The sequence below is a fragment of the Magallana gigas genome, chromosome 8 (assembly GCF_963853765.1).
Source record: "Magallana gigas chromosome 8, xbMagGiga1.1, whole genome shotgun sequence".
NCBI lineage: Eukaryota > Metazoa > Mollusca > Bivalvia > Ostreida > Ostreidae > Magallana > Magallana gigas.
The window spans coordinates 12,820,107-12,839,401 of record NC_088860.1 but is presented as its reverse complement, the minus strand read 5'-3'; the positions used below and the strand labels follow the sequence as shown (position 1 = coordinate 12,839,401).

The 19,295-nt window shown below is 30.3% G+C and overlaps 1 protein-coding gene across 1 annotated transcript; it reads left to right on the top strand.

Annotated features, from left to right (window-relative positions):
• The first annotated feature begins 247 nt into the window (after positions 1 to 247).
• LOC105322236 (amiloride-sensitive sodium channel subunit alpha) lies at positions 248 to 18,364 on the top strand. Its single transcript, XM_020064842.3, has 12 exons — positions 248 to 366; positions 4,370 to 5,022; positions 5,890 to 5,970; positions 7,903 to 7,994; positions 8,366 to 8,529; positions 8,869 to 8,958; positions 9,104 to 9,224; positions 9,641 to 9,749; positions 10,225 to 10,282; positions 11,918 to 11,991; positions 12,080 to 12,161; positions 13,996 to 18,364. Exons 2-12 carry the CDS (start codon positions 4,388 to 4,390, stop codon positions 14,170 to 14,172), a joined length of 1,683 nt encoding a protein of 560 aa, XP_019920401.3. The 5' UTR covers positions 248 to 366; positions 4,370 to 4,387; the 3' UTR covers positions 14,173 to 18,364.
• The last annotated feature ends 931 nt before the right edge of the window (positions 18,365 to 19,295 follow it).

Below are 19,295 nucleotides of genomic sequence, written 5' to 3'. Positions count from 1 at the left end.
TTAAAGTAAGTTAAGTAAATAGATCGAAAAAACATTAAACTTGAGATTTTAAAAGCCGCCGGTACATCTGTTATGATACATTTATGCTAAACTCTGGTTTTATCAAATGGTTCATTCCTATTGTCCCAAGAGACACTTTACAGATTTCGTTGAAGCATTTATCGATTTCAGTTTTTTAAATTCATCATATAACAAGGTATTTTATATGTTTTTATATTGAATAATTCATATAACTGACGATTTATGTTATTTAACGCCTTTCACTAAAATGACTCCATTCCAGACTCCAAATGAATAAATAACGAACAGTAAACTCTGACGAGAGAAAACCCTAGCTAGATGTAGACTTTATGGGACAAGCTAAAGGTAATTTAATTAATATACTTTTGTAAAATTAGTTAGTATTGCTTACTATAATTATGATACCTTCGAGACATAGTTCGAGTAGAAAAAACATACAATGACAATTATATTTAGAACATAAAACCTTTTAATTCTTTTATTTTAATAACTTTCGGTGTAAGACTTTTTTCCTTTATGTTTTAAATAATAACCATTTTCATTTTGGCTATCAGTTTTGGGAACGCAGTTCGCAGGTCGCTATTCTAGAACGCAGTTCGCAATTCAAAATTTACATTCATAATTGGTGCCTCAAATTTGTAGGGTCATCTACTAGTGGTATACCACTACCAACGTGCATATATTGTGAAGTGGCCATCTCTAGTTTATTTTGAGATTAGGGCTTATTCGCAAATGAAAAGTAAACTGCGTTCTAGTTCGCAATTCTAAATTAATAATTCGATCATATTTGGGGCCTCAAATTTTCAGGGTCATCTACTAGTGTTATACCACTGCCACTGTGAAAATATGGTGATGTGATCATCTCTGGTTTTTGAGATTCGGACTTATTCGCAATTGAAAAGGAACTTCGTTGTAGAACGTAGTTTGCAAAATTTTCAAAATTTATAATTTATATTTGGGGCTTGAAATTTTCATGGTCATCTATTAGTGGTATACCACTACCAGTGTGAATATATGGTGAAGTGGTCATCTCTAGTTTTTGAGATTCGGGCTCTCGATTATAGAACACTATTCATTATAATTGCATTTTAAACATCGGGCTCGGAAAACATCGAGGGCCCTTACCCTGGACCCTGAAATTTTCAGGATCATCCACTAGTGGTATACCCCTATAGCTACCACTGTGAACATATTGTGAATTGATAGTCTTTAGTTAATAAAGGTCAGACTCCTTCTGAAAATACACCTGAAATTACACAGTTTACACACTCTTTGGTTTAAAGGTGTATTGAACCATCTCCCAGCCTCCACTGGGAGATGGTGATTTGAGGTTCTAAATTTCATAAAAACCTTTCTGAGCTTATGTGGCAATATATTAATGTAATTTTCATAATTAAAATTTTTCTTAAAAATCTTGTAAATTTGCCCTATTGACGAGTCATTAACTTCACTAGACCATTTTTGGATATATTGGTCTTGTAACCTTTGTTTTACAATTGTAGAAATCCACTGGGTGCGACATTTGGGGTTACGAAAATATAGAAGTTATTGAACGTGTACATCTGAAATGTTTAAAATATGTTTTTAACTTAAAAAGTAGTACACCATTCTATATGGTTTACGGGGAAACAGGTCGTTTTCCTTTATATATCAATGATATATCAATTTCTTTCGCACCCATACAATAACACTGGAACTACAATTTTATTAAATAAGTCAAACTGACAATCGACTGGTAAATTAAATTGTCTTATTTTTCTGATAACACTGTACATCGCTTTCTGTGCCTGTTCACACAAATGTTTTTTAGCTCTAGCAAATGATCCTGTTCTGGAAAAATTATACCTAGGTATATAAAATCTCTGACATTTTCTATAGCAACCTTATTGTAAAATAAAAACTAGAGATGACCACTTCACTATATTTTCACAGTGGTAATGGTATACCACTAGTAGATGACCATGAAAGTTTCAGGCCAAAAATTTGAAAAATAAATCTTGAATTGAGAACTTCGTTCTAGAATGCAGTTCACTTTTGAATTGCGAATAGCAAACTGAACCACTTCACCATATTTTCACAGTGGTAGTGGTATACTACTAGTAGATGATCCTGAAAATTTCAGCGTCCAGGGTAAGGGCCCTCGATTTTTTTCGAGTCCGATGTTTAAAATCCCATTATAATTAATATTTATAGTGTTCTATAATTAAGTGAAAGCTCTAATCTAAAAAAAACTAGAGATGGCAATTTCACCATATATTCACAGTTAAGGGGTATACCACTAGTATATGACCCTTAAAATTTCAGGCCCCCAATTTGAATTGTAAATTCTGAATTGCGAACTGCGTTCCAGAACGCAGATCTCTTTTCAGTTGCAATAAGCCTGAATCACAGAAACTAGAAATGACCACTTCACCATTATTTTACGGTTGTAGTGGTATACCACTAGTAGATGACTGAAAATTTCAGGCCCCAAATATAAATTATAAATTTTGAATAGCAAACTGCTTTCTAGTTCACTTTTCAATTGCGAATAAGCCCGAATCTCAAAAACTAAAGATGACCAATTTACCATATATTCACAGTGGTAAAGGTATACCACTAGTAGATGAGCCTAAAAATTTGAGGCCCAATTATGAAGTTCACCTTTCAACTGCGAATAACGAACTGCATTCCAAAAACCGATTGCTAACTGTGCGAAGGAAATGCCTTGTTGTTTATTCCTTAGTCTTAGTACTTTTGAAATTTTAGGTATTGCTTACTATAATTATGATACCTTCAAATAAAAAACAACATAGTCAATGAAAAAAAAAAAAAAAATTGAAAACAAGACACCAATTGCATTAAAGTGATAATCTATATAATTTTATTTAATTGATAGTTAAAGTATCATTTCAGAAATATAATTTCATTTTTTAAAGAAAAATATCTGTTTTTATCATTGTACAGGGTTGCTGGTTTTTTCTTTCCTGACAAAACGAAAAAAAAACAAAACAAAACAAAACAAAGCGAAACAAAAAAAACCACACACACAAAAAAAGCAACCAAAAAAAAATACGAACAAACAAAACAAACAAACAAAAATAAGAACAAAAAACCAAAAACAAAACAAACAAAAAAAAACCCACAAAAAACAAAAAAAATATTTAAAAAGCAAAAAAAGAAAGAAGAAAACAAACCAAATCAAACCAAATCAAATAAAAAAAAAAGAAACAAAGAAACATCTGATATAGTAAGACAAGATAAGTAAGACAAATTAGAGTTTTCTTTCAATAAATCACTATGATTAACATCAAATAAAATATAACTTTTTTAGTTTAAGTAACATAATTGCTGACAGATTCCTTATTCAGAAATTTACGTTATAAAAAAAACTGCAAATATTCAGAATATGAAAGAGATTGGAAAGCAATTTGTGATTTGCTGTAGGTAGCATATATATTAGCTATTATAGTTCCTAGGAACCCAATATCCATCACAGTTATTACTATAAGCAAAATAAACATAGCTGTTTTATGTTTGATGTACATGATGTGATTGCCTGTCTGTCCTTTTTCTCTTTTTTCTTTCTCTCTCATATATAACTCTTTTGCAAAATATTATGCTATATATTAATATTTATTGGACCACGTGAAATTGTAAAAGGGTTTCAATAAAATGTCTCATATATATATATATATATATATATATATATATATATATATATATATATATATATATATATATATATAGCTTTAGGTGTAAATAATAAAATGCGGTAATGGAGATAGAAGGTATTGTTAGTACTAAGTGAGTTTATTATTTATTTTACTGCAATGCTTTGTCTCTATCTGAGTTCGTGTAAATTATAAATATTCTATTTGTTTTTTTACAACTACTAGTTAATTAATTTTTCGTGAAAGTTAAGTAAAAGTATTCAAATTGATATTATTGTTAATCACATCGTTACAAAATGCATGTACTAACAGTTAGTTTACCATGAAATTGAAAGTTGTCATAATAACTACGAAGTCATAATCGAACGATATTATTCAGCTACCTCAATTAAAAGGCACAGAAAGAACTACGGGACGACCTCACAGTAGTATTTCAAAACTAAATACACAATTCTGATTTTACATATCAACTATATATCGACGATTTTTCTTTGTTCACATTGCAATATTTTTTATTCATGTTTACGATTTTCATGTATGATATTTTAATTGCAAAGAATTCTATGATTGATGTCAAATTTTACATTTTTTTACTTACTTCGGGTAATTTTCATATAGTATCAGCGTGTACACTGATCAGCGTGTACACTGTGTCAGATATAGGACTTAAATAATAGTTCATGTCTCTATTTAAGTTCAAAGCCAAGAGAAAGATGTACAAATCGGTAAAGGAAGTCCTCCACTCCGTGATCTCTCAATCCAGCGTTCACGGCCTTCCCAGAATCCTCTCTTCCAAACACAGGTATCAGCGCGTGCTATGGTTGTGTTTGGTTCTTGGAACGTTTGGATTTTTAGTGCACCAACTCTATCAACTGTTTTGTGAATACAAGAGCTATCCAATAAAAACAAAGGTTTCCATGAAAAGGGAAACGCTGCGTTTTCCAGCTGTTTCATTTTGTAATATGAACGCTGTGAAAAAATCTCAAATGAAACTTATAAATGAATTAAAACTTTATGAGCACATTATGGACATACCCGATGAAAGTGATTCGAATGAATACTTTAATGACGATGAAATGTTCGACCCAATGGGAAATCAAATGAACAATGAATACAACAATGCAGAAATAAATAATACAGACTTTTATTACTATCATGATTATTTTAATTATTTTAATTTTTGGTATCTTAATGACTACGATACCAATTTATTCGACGATGACGAATTAAATGACCAACCCTCTTTGAATCAATTCATCACTTATGAAAAGGCTCAGCAGGAATTGAAAAATGATCCAAGAAGTGAAAAAGTGAAAGTTTTTAAGAACCTCTTTCAAAACATATCCAAGTAAGTCAAGCGTATTCATAATTCAACATATTTTCATTTTTTTTTTTGAAAAATTCGTTTCGTTTCGTTTCATACAGCGTGAGTAGTTTTAAGATACGTTTTTACATATCCGGTGCATAAACAATAAGTCCATTTCGTTTTAAAGTCTAATACGATTGAACATTGGCGTGTTCGATAACAAACGCCCTCATTTATCTCTTTTTATTTTCCTGATATAAAATATCGATCCCGTTGATCGCTTTTTAAAATTATTGCATAGCTCTATCAGATAAATATATGTGTTAACCTTCATCCTTTTAGGTCATCTTGACAGATATTTGTGTTAAATTGCAAGAAAATTATCATCATGTTCAGAAACTGTACAGTTTGTTATTAAAACGTGTTTATGCAACTAACTGTCAGCTACATGTATCAGAGAAGCGGCGACAAGACCATGCCACCATATATACATTGCCCAATTTGTGCCATCCAGTTATCATATATTTCTGATTAGTCCAAAAGACTCTCTGACAAGACAACTTACGGATCTGACAAATCAACTTTACTTTTTTGAAAGTCGCCATAATGACAAAGAAATTGATTAGTAGAAGATGATGTTTACTTGAAGGACACTTATGTCGAATTGTCCGAAACCATAATGATGATTATGATCTTTAATTGATGAGCTGACTTCCGGATCTTTATGTTGTCTTGCCAGATCTTTGTGTTGTCTTTTATGATAACAGGTAGCTGACAGTTGCTTGCAAATCTGAGACGTTAACATGATTTCCGACAAGTAGAGGTAGAACTATGTCGCCAACATGATTACTGATTGATAGATACAATAAAACAGTCAATATGACTTCATTAAGGTCTCTTCAATTTTAGATCTACCCGGAAAGAGTTAGGACATCGCATTGAGGATTTACTGATAGAATGTTCCTTCAACGGCAAACAGTGTTCAGCAGAGTAACACAGATGTTTATTTTCTAGTCTTACTATAAAAAGTCTGTCCCAAGATATTTATGCAGCACATTTGGACGATTTTAAAAAAAAATACACATACCTTTGAAAGAAGTGCACTTGTAATAGTTGAAAGGGATAATTTCCAAGATAATTTCATTGACACATTATCAACTGTCACTCAGAAAAATTCACAGGAACGAAAACAGATTCCTTACGGAGATTTATAATGGGGAATGTTTACATCTTAACTCCATTCGGAATACACTCGGAATACATCGCGCAATTTTTCAACGTTATTATCCGGGCTTGCTGCAATACAAAATCTCCTTAGACATTACATTTTTTAGCATTGTATTGAAACCTGATACGCTAACAGGGGCGTTTCAACTGAGAAATCTTGGACATTTTTTATACTTTTGAATGAACATAGTTTGAACCCTGAGGTATTTATAAATTATCAAGCAATTAAGCAAAATGTGAATCCAAGATACCTTGTGACAGACTATAAAATTAATGTATATAACGGCATATCGTTCTGAATTGAACGTTAGATGTAATGAATACTTTCTGCATTAAAATTGTAATGAAATTATGCAAACATGATTACATCAATTTAACAATACAGAGACTAAAATTCCTTGGTCCGATTTGTACGGAAACGTAAAACCGCCTCTTTATGTTGTGTTAAACCTCTAAATGGCAAATTAAAATTAGTGTCATCGTCCTATTAAATGTATATACTGTCAAAATTATGTCGACTTGTACAAAGAAAAAAAAAGAAGTCGATATATTTTGGATAATTTAACCGCTCATTTCATGCTTTTTAGACTTTGATTAAGTCAAAATATTATGTTGCATAATAAATTTGTCGCATTTATATAAATGCGTAGAAATTTTCTCGCTATCTTTTATATTGAAAATTAATTATGTTGAAATTGTACAATTTGTGGAGCTTTCGCGTTCATATTTTGATGACTTCTTGTCTGTTTACAAGGAATGTCAACTTAAGTTTGTCGTCTTTAGCTTGAGAAACAATTTAACCCATTTGATGTCAATTATAAACACAATAATGTAAAACATAATAGCTAACTGCAAAACTCCATAAGCGTGAGTGACAGGGGCGTAGCACATTCTTTAGTAATTGAAAAAAAGAACAGCTTTAAAGTGTAAATAAACGAATGCAAAATTACAAATATGATACACCCAAGATTTAAACATTTTGTTTATTATATCAGTGAATATTTTAATTAATACATGATTTTAGTTAAACTAAATATGTAATACAAAACGAAGAAACTTTTTGAAGATTTTAATTAGGTTTCAAATAATACATGCAATTATGTATAAATGTATACATGAAGAATTTTAACTATACCCAATTAATGATTATTCTACATAATTTGAAGTGCTTTTGAAAGATTAAATACAAAATTACTGAGAGAAATATTTCCGAATGCTCCATATATTTCTTTTACTTCCATCAAAAGTAAAAGAGAGACTAAATCTTTTGGTTGGGAAATAGAATTATAGCTTAGATTATTTGATGGTAACGAAAAAAGATATGAGAAATCACAAAGAATGCAGTTTTTGAAATGTTTAATGAATAGTACCTGGAATAAAAAAAAAATGTTTTTCTTTAACTAAAATAAGTTAATTTCAGTCTATATGTATGGTCCTAACCAGAGCTTTAAGTACAAAGCATCTAGGGAGTTTACCGTCTCTTCTCCATATCATAGCATTCTATCGGTAAACTTCTTGTCGTTCAAATGTTGGTGAAAATTCCTCTCTGACTAAGATAAGTCGCCTAGGTGAATTCGCCAAACACAATTTTGTTATATTAAATTCTGCGACATTTAATTTTGGCGGCATATTTTGAGCTATGAATTGAAATCAATGTAAAGTATATATATATATATATTTTCCTCATATTGATAGGAACTTTACTCTCTTTCAATCTCTTGACTTTGGAAATTGTTATACTTTGGAAAGCAATCTATTCATTGCCAGAAGACCGGGTCCTATGAATGGTAATCTTTTGATGAGTTAGTAAAATAAATGGTTTAAATAATCCATATTAATATGCAAAATATATTTTAACATAGTTATTCATCGAAAAAATGAAAACGTGTATTAAAAAACATATTTTTTGCTGATCTTTTCGTTCTCGCGTCTCATGAATATGTTTCTCTTTACGCAAATTGGATAAGCTCACATGATCTAAAATAATAAATGGTTAATGCAAATTCGTTGTTTATACATGATACTATGTTCTTCTATGAAATCACAGATATAAAATATTAAGAAAAGATCTTTAAAAAAAAAAGCACTCATAAATTTACTGTTTTACACTTTTCAGTACGTGTCTTCATGTATTTGTTAATGTTACTTCTTTCCTAAGGTTTACAAATGATATTACAAGTAGAAAAGTTTGAGCAAGAGGAAAACTTTTTGGATGGGTCGGGTGTTCGACTGGTCATACATGAACCCGGAACTCTTCCGTTTCCTGAAGAAGAAGGATTCACCCTTAGTCCTGGATATGAGACAAGCATAGGAATGAAAATGGTTGGTCTTATTAAATTGAAACATTAAAATATTAAATATCAATAATTTTGATTAGCTTAAAAAGTCATTTTAGAGAAAACTTTCAATAATGCTAGTAGTATTAGTCTGGAAAACATTTTGGCAAAAAATAAAAAGCTTTCAAGTAACACCATATTTTAAATTTTTTTTGCATAATAATGTGGAAAAAAAAGCTTACATGTACATATAATCCGAGTCATTTACATATTTTCTTCAATTTTTTTCCCCAGTCTTTATCTCAACAAACATCATTTAAAGACATATTCGTGAACTATAAAACTGAATGATTTGTATTTTTCAAAATTTATCTACTATCAACAGGTCGCATTATCTCGATCCAAACCTCCTTATGGCAATTGTAGTGAAGGGGAAAGTTTCTACCAAACCTACGGCGTGCACTACACAATGTCGGTAGGATTCTTTCCTCAGTTCCTTTTTATTCCTTTAGAGTGTTCATTCCATTTAAAGATGTCTGAGTATCTTGACCTATGTCATTTACTGGACTTTACATAGAGAGAGATTATCTATATTTTTATTGACCTTTCTTTTTTTCCAGACATGCCTTCATATTTGCAGAAATATCAATGTCATAGAGATATGTAAATGCAGACCTTCGGAAAATATAGTAGACATTGACTATATGGACCAGTTTTATTCGCTACCTGTTTGTTCTCTAGGTAGATTACTTAATTTTTTAATATCCCTTAAGTAAAGTACGAATAAATCTAAATTTCTCACTTCAGTTGTGAACATGATACTTCTTTTGATGCATTACTTCATATATGTTTATAAAATAATGTTCACAAATCATGGGTTTTAATTTTAAAACATGTAATCGATGATTATTTTTAGTTCATATTGAGAAAGAGAAGTTTCGTAATGGTTTATCTCTTTTTTATAAAAAAAAGTTATGATTTCCTTTTCTTGGAATAAATATCTGTACAAACTATTTTTGCCTTAATCTGAAACAATATCAAGAAACTTAGTTTAATTTTTTTTTTCATTTTTACCTATCAAATCTCTTTCAATTATTTTTATATTTTAAAAAAGAACTTCATGAATGTCCATCATTAAAAAGCATTTTAAATATCAGTAGAAAATAACAAGACTAAAAAACACAACTTCAAGAGGACTTGTGAGGAATATGTATACTACCAGATAGAGGAAAACAAAATCAATTGTGGATGTGAAAGTGCTTGCAGGTTAGTTGATAAGCCAGTCGTATTGTTGTTTTTTCTTTACTTCACGAAGGACTTTAGTGGCTTTTATAATCATCAGTCGTCCATTATATGCCTGTGTGTTCAAATATTTGTACCAAAATTGACAAAACTTGTTACATTGAATCCTGAGAGAGAGAGAGAGAGAGAGAGAGAGAGAGAGAGACTATTTTAAGATTATGTCAATTTAGCTAGATATGGTTGTTGATGTTCCCATGCGTCATTCATTCTGTCCTATGTTGATTTTATTTGCAAATCATTTTAAATAGGTAGGTTTTAAATAAAATCATTAAGTTTGAGTACAAGGTTGGAGTTTATCGAAATGTGACTAAGATTATGACTTTAGACGACCAACTCTTTTTCACCATTGTACTAGTTATTTTCATAAATTGTTGCCTTGTGCATTGTATGTAAGTTATATGGTTATTATGATACATTGATGAATTATATCAATTTGCAGAGAGACTGTGTATAAAAACATCCTCTCGGGCCGCGTGTGGCCAAAAGATTCCTACTATGTAAGTACAATAAATACCAAATGTTTTTAGTAGTTAAACAAACGTAATTTTGTATCATACATCGCTTTAAAAAACTTCTGCTACAGATATCAGGTAATACAAAGTATCGAATCCAGCGAGATGTTCTTCCTGGTCATCATTTACATTATATAAATAGTGCCTGTTTCGGAGGGTAACAGTTGAAATTGACACCCCGAGAAAACCATTGTCAACCGACTTCTGTTTGGTTCCTTTCCACATTTCTTTAAATTAGCAGCTTAATTATTTGTTAAGTTTTATTTATTAATTTGATTATTTAAAAACATCAAATGAAAGATCCCCACCGCAGGTTTACACAAGGGTTATGAGTAACGCAACAAGGTCACCATCTAGGCTAAGCCTAAAGGGAAAGAACCATTCTTTATTTTGTTTCAAACCACACAACCATTCTTGTATTAGGGTAAAGGGTACGTTTTTCATGCTTCGATCTCAATTATTCACAATTATGTTATTTTGGATTCTTGCTAACCTATTCTGCTTTTTTTTTCAGACGATATGTCAAAAAAACTGGACAAAACAAAGAACTTGATTTTCCTTGTTTTTAGTTTTTCTTTCACTATATTAGCTTTTATGGTGAACTCTATTTTTCTTTTCTGTTAATTTACCATTATACTACTCTAATAAAATTCTAACCTGAAAAACCAGTTTATCTTAGAATGGATCACGGTTTAAAGGGGCATGGTCACGATTTTGGTCAAATTTTATTTTTTTGCTTTTATAATTTACAATGCTTTAGGAATGCATTTCTGATGATCAAATGAAATTTGGGTGCCAGTCGATGAGTTTTAAGCAAGATACAGGGCTCACAATTCTTCGTCATGTAAACAAGGCTCATGCCATGTTTTTGTTTACATATGTTCAATATACCAGTAAAAAATCTTTTTCAAGCTGATTTGTCTATCTTCTTATTCATTTTAAGCATAAATAACCAGTTTCTAACGATTAACACATTTATTTGAGGTTTAAAACTGGAATTTTCACTTCAACATTCAAAATGTAAATAAACGCTTTGTTTACATAGCAAAGAATTGTAAGCTCTGTAACTCGCTTATAACTCAACAAATGACACTCAAATTTTAGTTGCCTATTAAAAATGCCTTACTGAAGCATTGTAAACTTTAAAATAAAAAAAAAATTGACCAAAATCGTGACCATGCCCCTTTAAGTTGAACGAAACTCAAAGTACAGTAGCTCGATGTTGTTGCCATTTGGTAACGATGGGGCACCATGAAAAATACACCAAATATATGACGTCTTCATTTAATTTTTAGATTTTTTCCGCACATTAAAAATGATATAAAATTTTAGCAACTGGATATTAGAATGATACTTAATTAAACAGTTTATCTCATCGGGTAAGAATTTTATGAAGTTTTAAAATGGTATCAGAATTTATGGATAATTCTGTATTATCGAATAAAAATCTAATCCGGTTTTTTAAAAGAACTTTTTTGTGTGTGTGTGTTGGTATTTTAAAAAGTAAAAGGATAAGGAAACCGAAGAAAATCATGTTGGTCTTAAGTTAACATAAAATATCGATTTATGAAGTATTAAACTTGAAACTTGATTTGACGAGTGATTTTCTTTACTTAACAGAGACAAGAATTATTGAATTTAACATGTTCAAAAAGGAATCATACATATTGTTCAAAATACGACTTGGACATAAAGTAAGTCTCTCTCTCTCTCTCTCTCTCTCTCTCTCTCTCTCTCTCTCTCTCATGACATTATATAAACAATCTGTCTGATTTGTTTTAGTTTAAAAGACAACTTCCTAAAAACAGTGATTTATTACGAGGATCTAAATTTTGAGGAAATATCCGAGGAGCCTCTTTACGATGTAAGTTTACACGAAATGTAGTTTGCGCTAATGTGTACAGGGAAATATATGCCCCGTCTTATTTTCATCACCTTCGCCCTCGTTGTCAAACCAATATATTCGCGGGCAAATTAAGACTGGGTGAATTATATTGTCCTAGACTATTTCCTTAAAACACACCTATGTCTGGGCGAATTCAAGACGGGGTGATTGCAGGTGTAGAAGGGCAAAAATTACACGGGGCGAAAATAAGTTTGTTACGGTATTATAATCGTATTCGATGCTCTGGCCCAGATTTCACAAAAATAATTGAAGTCAAATCTCAGACTAAAGTCTCAGTTTTTCCTCAAATATTTGAATTTTTTTCAAATTTGAGGAAACTCAAATCTCTGCATTTCACAAGAAAATCTTAGTCGTGTTTTTTTTTACCCAATATGAAAAAAAAATTAAGATACCTCTATAACGTTAACAGACTTAAGTCAAATCTCAAATATGAATATGTCATAAACGTCATTAATACATTATCATATTGTCTGTAATGCTAATTTTTTCAGTTCTATTCCACTCAATAATTAGCGTATATGCAATATTTCATACAGGTTTGATTATATTTTTTTTCCATTAATAAATACTAATTTTGGCGGAGTTATCTCCCTTGACAAAAATGTAAACAAAATGAACTCTGTCCCGAGTTTTTGCTTCCACCACTTTTTGCTTGATATTTCAATAATAGTAAATACCTTTGTGCTCAAACTACGTTCATTCACTAATATAAAAAATGTCCAGATTATCTAATTTGAAACGCCCCCTCTACCGCTTCAGGTTTCAATACACATCCCGAAATTGAAAGTCTACGGAGATTTTGCATTGCAACAGCCATTAATAAGCCCGGATGATAACGTTAAAAAATTGCGCGATGTATTCCGAGTGTATTCCGAATGGAGAAAAGATGTAAACATTCCCCATTATATATCTCCGTAAGGAATCTGTTTTCGTTCCTGTGAATTTTTCTGAGAGGAAAGGGATAATTGTTCAATGAAAATATCTTGGATATATTCCCTTTTAACGATTTCAACTGTATTTCTTTCTTAGGTATGTGTAATTTTATTAAAAATCATCAAAAAGCGATGGAAGCAATAACTTGGGACAGACTATAATTCATTTGTTTGTGTTAAATGGAATAACTGTGCAGTGATTCTATTTTCTAATGATTTTAAGGTAACCATAATAAAATGAATGTGTTTTTTCTATATATTATCTAAGATCATGTCGATATGATCTATATTTAGCACAAAAAAGTGTAAATCTTATGTTTGATTGACATTTTATGACTCTTGTTGATTTAATCCGATTTTCGTCTGTTTAAAACATTAGCAGACGATTGTTTTTATTGAGAATTAAAAAAAAACATATAAAAGTTATAAGGGACTTTTTGTGAGAGTTAATTCTCAGGATTTGAGATTAAACTTTTTAAGTTTTTTCGTGAAATCGGAGCTGGGTCACCTGAAATTGATTCAAATGATGGTATAACATGCATAACAATGTGTCTACATTTTATCATTAAAATCATTTATAATCCTGTATATGAAAGAGGATCCAACAAATAATATCAAAATTGTATCATATAATGTGTTACTTCATTTAATAAGATAAAATTGTCATGGATTGTGTATTTAGTTGCGTCGCAAATTATACAAACTGAGCAATTTTATCGACTGCGGTTTGTCTTTATGATATATGTTATATTATAACGAAAACTCGAAGACATCCTAATGAGGTACAAAAAATGCAATTATAATTTTTTTTGGTGAAATGATTTTTTTTATGCTCAAAAAACATTTTTGCATTATTTTAGGGTTTTCGGTTCCTCTCGGATATAGGCGGTACCCTTGGACTCTTCTTGGGCGCGTCCATTTTGAGTTTTGTCGAACTCGTTCAACTCATGGTAGAAATTTTATACTACTTCCAGTACAAATGTTTGAAAAACAAACCAGCTGTGAAGAAGAATCGCATTCAAGTTGAACCTGTTTAGGGACCTAGTATGATTAATGGTTGACAGTTTAAAGCGAAAACAAAAGAACATTGTCAATTAAATTGTGTTTAAATAATATGATCTCTCTGGAAATTGATATCTTGGATTTTGACCGCCATAAGAGAACGTCGATAATCGAAGGGAATCTAATTGAAATTAGACGTTCTGAATTTGCTACTGCTACTCGTCTTCAAAACCGGTAGCGCATTCAGAACATCTAAATTTAATTAGATAAGTCGATGACAAATAATGAATTTTTAGCAATTTATGAAACTAGCCACATTGCTTTTTTATATAAATGATGACACTTTACTTTTTGCCTTTAATAGATCAAATGGATTTATATGTATGTTTTGAGCTATAATGATTATTTTAGAATATGCATGGAATTTTACAGTAAAATGTACCTTCTATGTAGAACCACTACAATAAGAGATTGCATTTTTTATCCGCTTACAATGAGAAACCTTCAGTAAGTCAAACAATATTAAATTTTACACTGATTTCCCCAAGAATGACTTAACTTGAAAATCTTTTTACCTGGACTAAGAGATTTTAGTGTACACTAAAGTGGTGATACAATTTAGAATATATACCTTATTAAAATAGTTGTCTGATTTTATAATAAATAGCATACTCGTAGCTTTCTTTTAAAAAAGTAACCACATCTTTAATGTCTTGGGATATCAAATGTTAAAAAATGGCAACTATTTTGATTTCTAGGATGTTGCTCATAAATTTCACTTACATATGCAAATAAGAGATTAATCATTATGTACTGCTAGAAAACTTATTTGAACACGAGATATATGTATACTATGTGTGGTTTTGTGATCGTATTCTGAATTCATCACACATAGCGAGAGCGGGAGACAAAAGTAGATCTCCATATTGTTCTTATGTTTCTAACCCGAAAGACACATTCCCTCAGTATTAACTGTTTATTTTACATGATATCTTATCTCAAATCAAGACTGTCTTAAGACGTGTAAGTTTCTTTAAATCTTACTAAGATATGACACGTTTGTCAAACATGCAGCTACATGTAGTGATGAAATCTTATGAGACAGGTGTTATTCATAGGATAACTTTGTGAAACAGGCACATGATTTTTTTGCTATTAATTCGTTTACGGCAATTTAATTTCACAGAATATTTGATATAACGGGTTGCTTTTGTATCTCGCATAATTGTTTAAGAATGATTAAAAGCACAATATTTCCATAAGAATTTTTTATTGTCCATTTTTAAAAAAAAAATTGTGGTATTTCTTGTTTAATGTTGCATAACTGATAATTTTATTTTAAGTATAAAGTTGTCAGCATACAATCTGTAACCGTTTTTAACTCACCTGAACCGAATATTCACGTGAACTTTTCTGATCACTCGTTGTCCGTCGTCCGTCTGTAAACTGTTCACATTTTTGACCTCTTATCTAAAACCACTGAGCCAAATTTAACCAAACTTGGTACAAAGCATATTTATGAAAAAAGGATTCTAAATTATTCAAACATAGGATACAACCCTTTTTAAAGTGGAGATAATTGCGAAACAGTGAGAATAGGGTGCATGTCTTGATTTGTTAAAATCATGATCCCCGGACTAAAACCGGGGCCCCAAATGTGGTGCAAATTGAACATGGTAATATATAGGGAAAGTGTTTAAAAATATTCTTCTCAAAAACTACAATGCTACATTTTGATTTTGTGAGATTACAATGCAAGCATACTCCTATAATGTAGATTCTAAATTATTAAAATTGTGATCCCCAGTTCAAAGTTTAGCATAAAAATATATAGCGAAAATGTTTAAAAATCTTATTCTCAAAAATACAATGCTACAATTTGTAATATTACTATGCAAAAACCGGGGCCCCAAATGTGGTGCAAATTGAACATGGTAATATATAGGGAAAGTGTTTAAAAATATTCTTCTCAAAAACTACAATGCTACATTTTGATTTTGTGAGATTACAATGCAAGCATACTCCTATAATGTAGATTCTAAATTATTAAAATTGTGATCCCCAGTTCAAAGTTTAGCATAAAAATATATAGCGAAAATGTTTAAAAATCTTATTCTCAAAAATACAATGCTACAATTTGTAATATTACTATGCAAAAACCGGGGCCCCAAATGTGGTGCAAATTGAACATGGTAATATATAGGGAAAGTGTTTAAAAATATTCTTCTCAAAAACTACAATGCTACATTTTGATTTTGTGAGATTACAATGCAAGCATACTCCTATAATGTAGATTCTAAATTATTAAAATTGTGATCCCCAGTTCAAAGTTTAGCATAAAAATATATAGCGAAAATGTTTAAAAATCTTATTCTCAAAAATACAATGCTACAATTTGTAATATTACTATGCAAGCATCCTCATATAATGAATATTCTAAATTATTAGAATATTGACCCCGAGATTAGGGGCCCCAGGAGGGGTTTAAAGATAGACATAAAAATATATCGGTAACATGTAAAAAAATCTTTTTCTCAAGAACTGCAATGCTACAATTTGTGAGATTACGATATAATCATCCTTAAATCATGTAGATTATAAATTGTTAAAACTGTGACAACTGCACTATTACAGGGCTCTTTAGGGGGGTTCAAAATTTAACATATGAGGGAAAATATAAAGATAATGTTTAAAAACCTTCTTCTAAAGAACTACAATGCTACTATTTTTGAAATTACTATCTTATCATCTTCAAATAATGCAGATTCTAAATTGTAGAAATTGTCAATCTTGGACTAATACTCAAAAGGGGTTCACATTTTTACATAGAAATATATGGCGAAAATGTTTGAAAATCTTTTTCTCAAGAACAACAATGCTACAATTAGTATGCAAGCATTCTAAGAAAGAATAAATTCTAAATTGTTTAAACTGTGATTCTAGACTAATACCGAGGCCTTAATAGGGATTCAATGTTAACTTTAAAATATATTTCGAAAATATTTAAAAACTGAAATAAAATGATGCAATGAACTGTTATTCGGGTGAGCAATGTTGCCCATGGGCCTCTTGTTAATATTTTTAAAGTAAATATCATCATCTTTTTCAAATGAAGAGATGGTATAATGTAATTCAAAAATATAAACATTACTATCATTGCTAACATGCGTGAAGTACTTATACGAATACCTTGATAAACATGGTTCGCAGTTCTATAAAAGTGCGCGAAGTTAGGAGATTGTAAATTATTAAACAGAAATTAAAAACAAAACAAAAACAAACCCTCTCCTACTAATGAATAATTCCAAGTTATCTTAGTATATATTTTCAACTTTACTTTTATTTTTTAATTAAGTTGCAAGGCGATAGGTTAAATTAGAAGAGCATGATTTAGTTTCTTTCCTTAAAACAAAAACAAATTTTTCTTTAAAAGGTTTGTTTTTAAAGATTTGATTATGTTCCTAAAAGTTGTGATATTTCTTAGAATATTTAATTGTTACTGTGAAGCAGATTTTTTTGCGTCTATAGATGATAGCTTGCGCAAGCGCGGGAATAACACTGTACACATTAATGGGCTTTGTTTGTTAAACCAGGTTTTTTTTTGTTTTTTTTTGGTTTAAATATGTATACATTGTGTCTGAATTTTTTTCATAACCGTTTGTTAAATGTCAAATAAAATATGAAGTGACTGTATATTTAGAGGAACATACATCACATGATTATGAAATATACATCACAAGATATTTCACAATTTATTAAACATGCATCACAATATTTTGAATATATATCACAAGATATTGAACATTCAGCAAAAATTTTAGAATGCACATCACAAGATTTTGAACATACCTCACAATATTTTCGAATAAAGCAACGCTTCACACGCTTTTAATGACAGCTACATGTAGTTTTAAATCTGGTGGTCACATGAAAAATAACTTGCGGATGCGATTTTGCTACATACAATTTTTTCTGTTAACTGCAACACATCCCAAATATCGCTGATTAAATTCACGTCAGATTTTTCTTATCAATATAATCAAAGACTCTTAAATACTTCAGACAAGCGATGCGTCAACTGTCACCCACTGCATCTGAATTAAAAACTGTAGAATGTAGAAAATGATTGACAGCTTTTAATTTAATCTTTTCTTTGAACATGAAGTTTTTTAATTTAAATTTTGAACAAAAAAATTATATTTAATGTATTTTTTCAAAATAAAGTTATATCAACGGTAAATTGTTTGCTTTTTTTTTTTTTTTTTTTTTTTAACATTTTTTTAAATTTATTTATTTAATTATTTTTCCTACATAAGATCTCGTTTGCCGTTCTTTTCAAAACATTCTTGATACTGTAGATTCCTTATTTTACGCGAGTACTTAATTCCGCGATTCAATAATTTACCAACAAATCGCGAGAACATAAAATCGCGAATGCCGAAATTTTATCGTAGTTTCATGTAGTTTTCATGTGTCCTAAAATTAAAAGCGAGATTCTAGAATTCGCGAGACGGGCTTCTCGCGATTTTACGCGGATATTAATTCCTCGCGTTTAATTAGGAATTTACAGTAGTTATTCCAATCGCTATCAAATCTTGAAAATTAACTGATATAATACGTTGGATTGATTAAAAATGATGTTGATATCTGCGCGCATAAAATGTAAATTCGAAAACACACTGAAAGATATCAACCGACCTGAGAAAGAAACATACGTTTATTTTAACACTAGGAAGTACAGTAGAATTATTGAATGATTAAAAAATAAGTATTATGCGTGATAAGCATCTAAGGATGAAAAGGCATTTTAAGATTTTCAATGTTTACAAGATTTTCAAACTCGTTGAAATCTTATCAATTATCCAGGAAACATTGGAGTTCGATTGGAGTTGTTGAGCCTTTATGAGTTACAAAAGAATAAAAAGAATGTACCTTTTTTAAGCTTCAAAGTACCATTATTTTATGTCCATAATAGTAACTCTTTGGGCATGAAATATAAATGAAGCCGAAAGTTAATTTCACAGAATGTAAGTATAAAACGTACCTCTTTTAAGCTTTAAAGTTCCATTATTTTATGTCCATTATAGTAACTCCTTGGTCATGAAATATAAATGAAGCCAAAAGTTAATTTCACGGAATGTAAGTATAGTCAAACAGG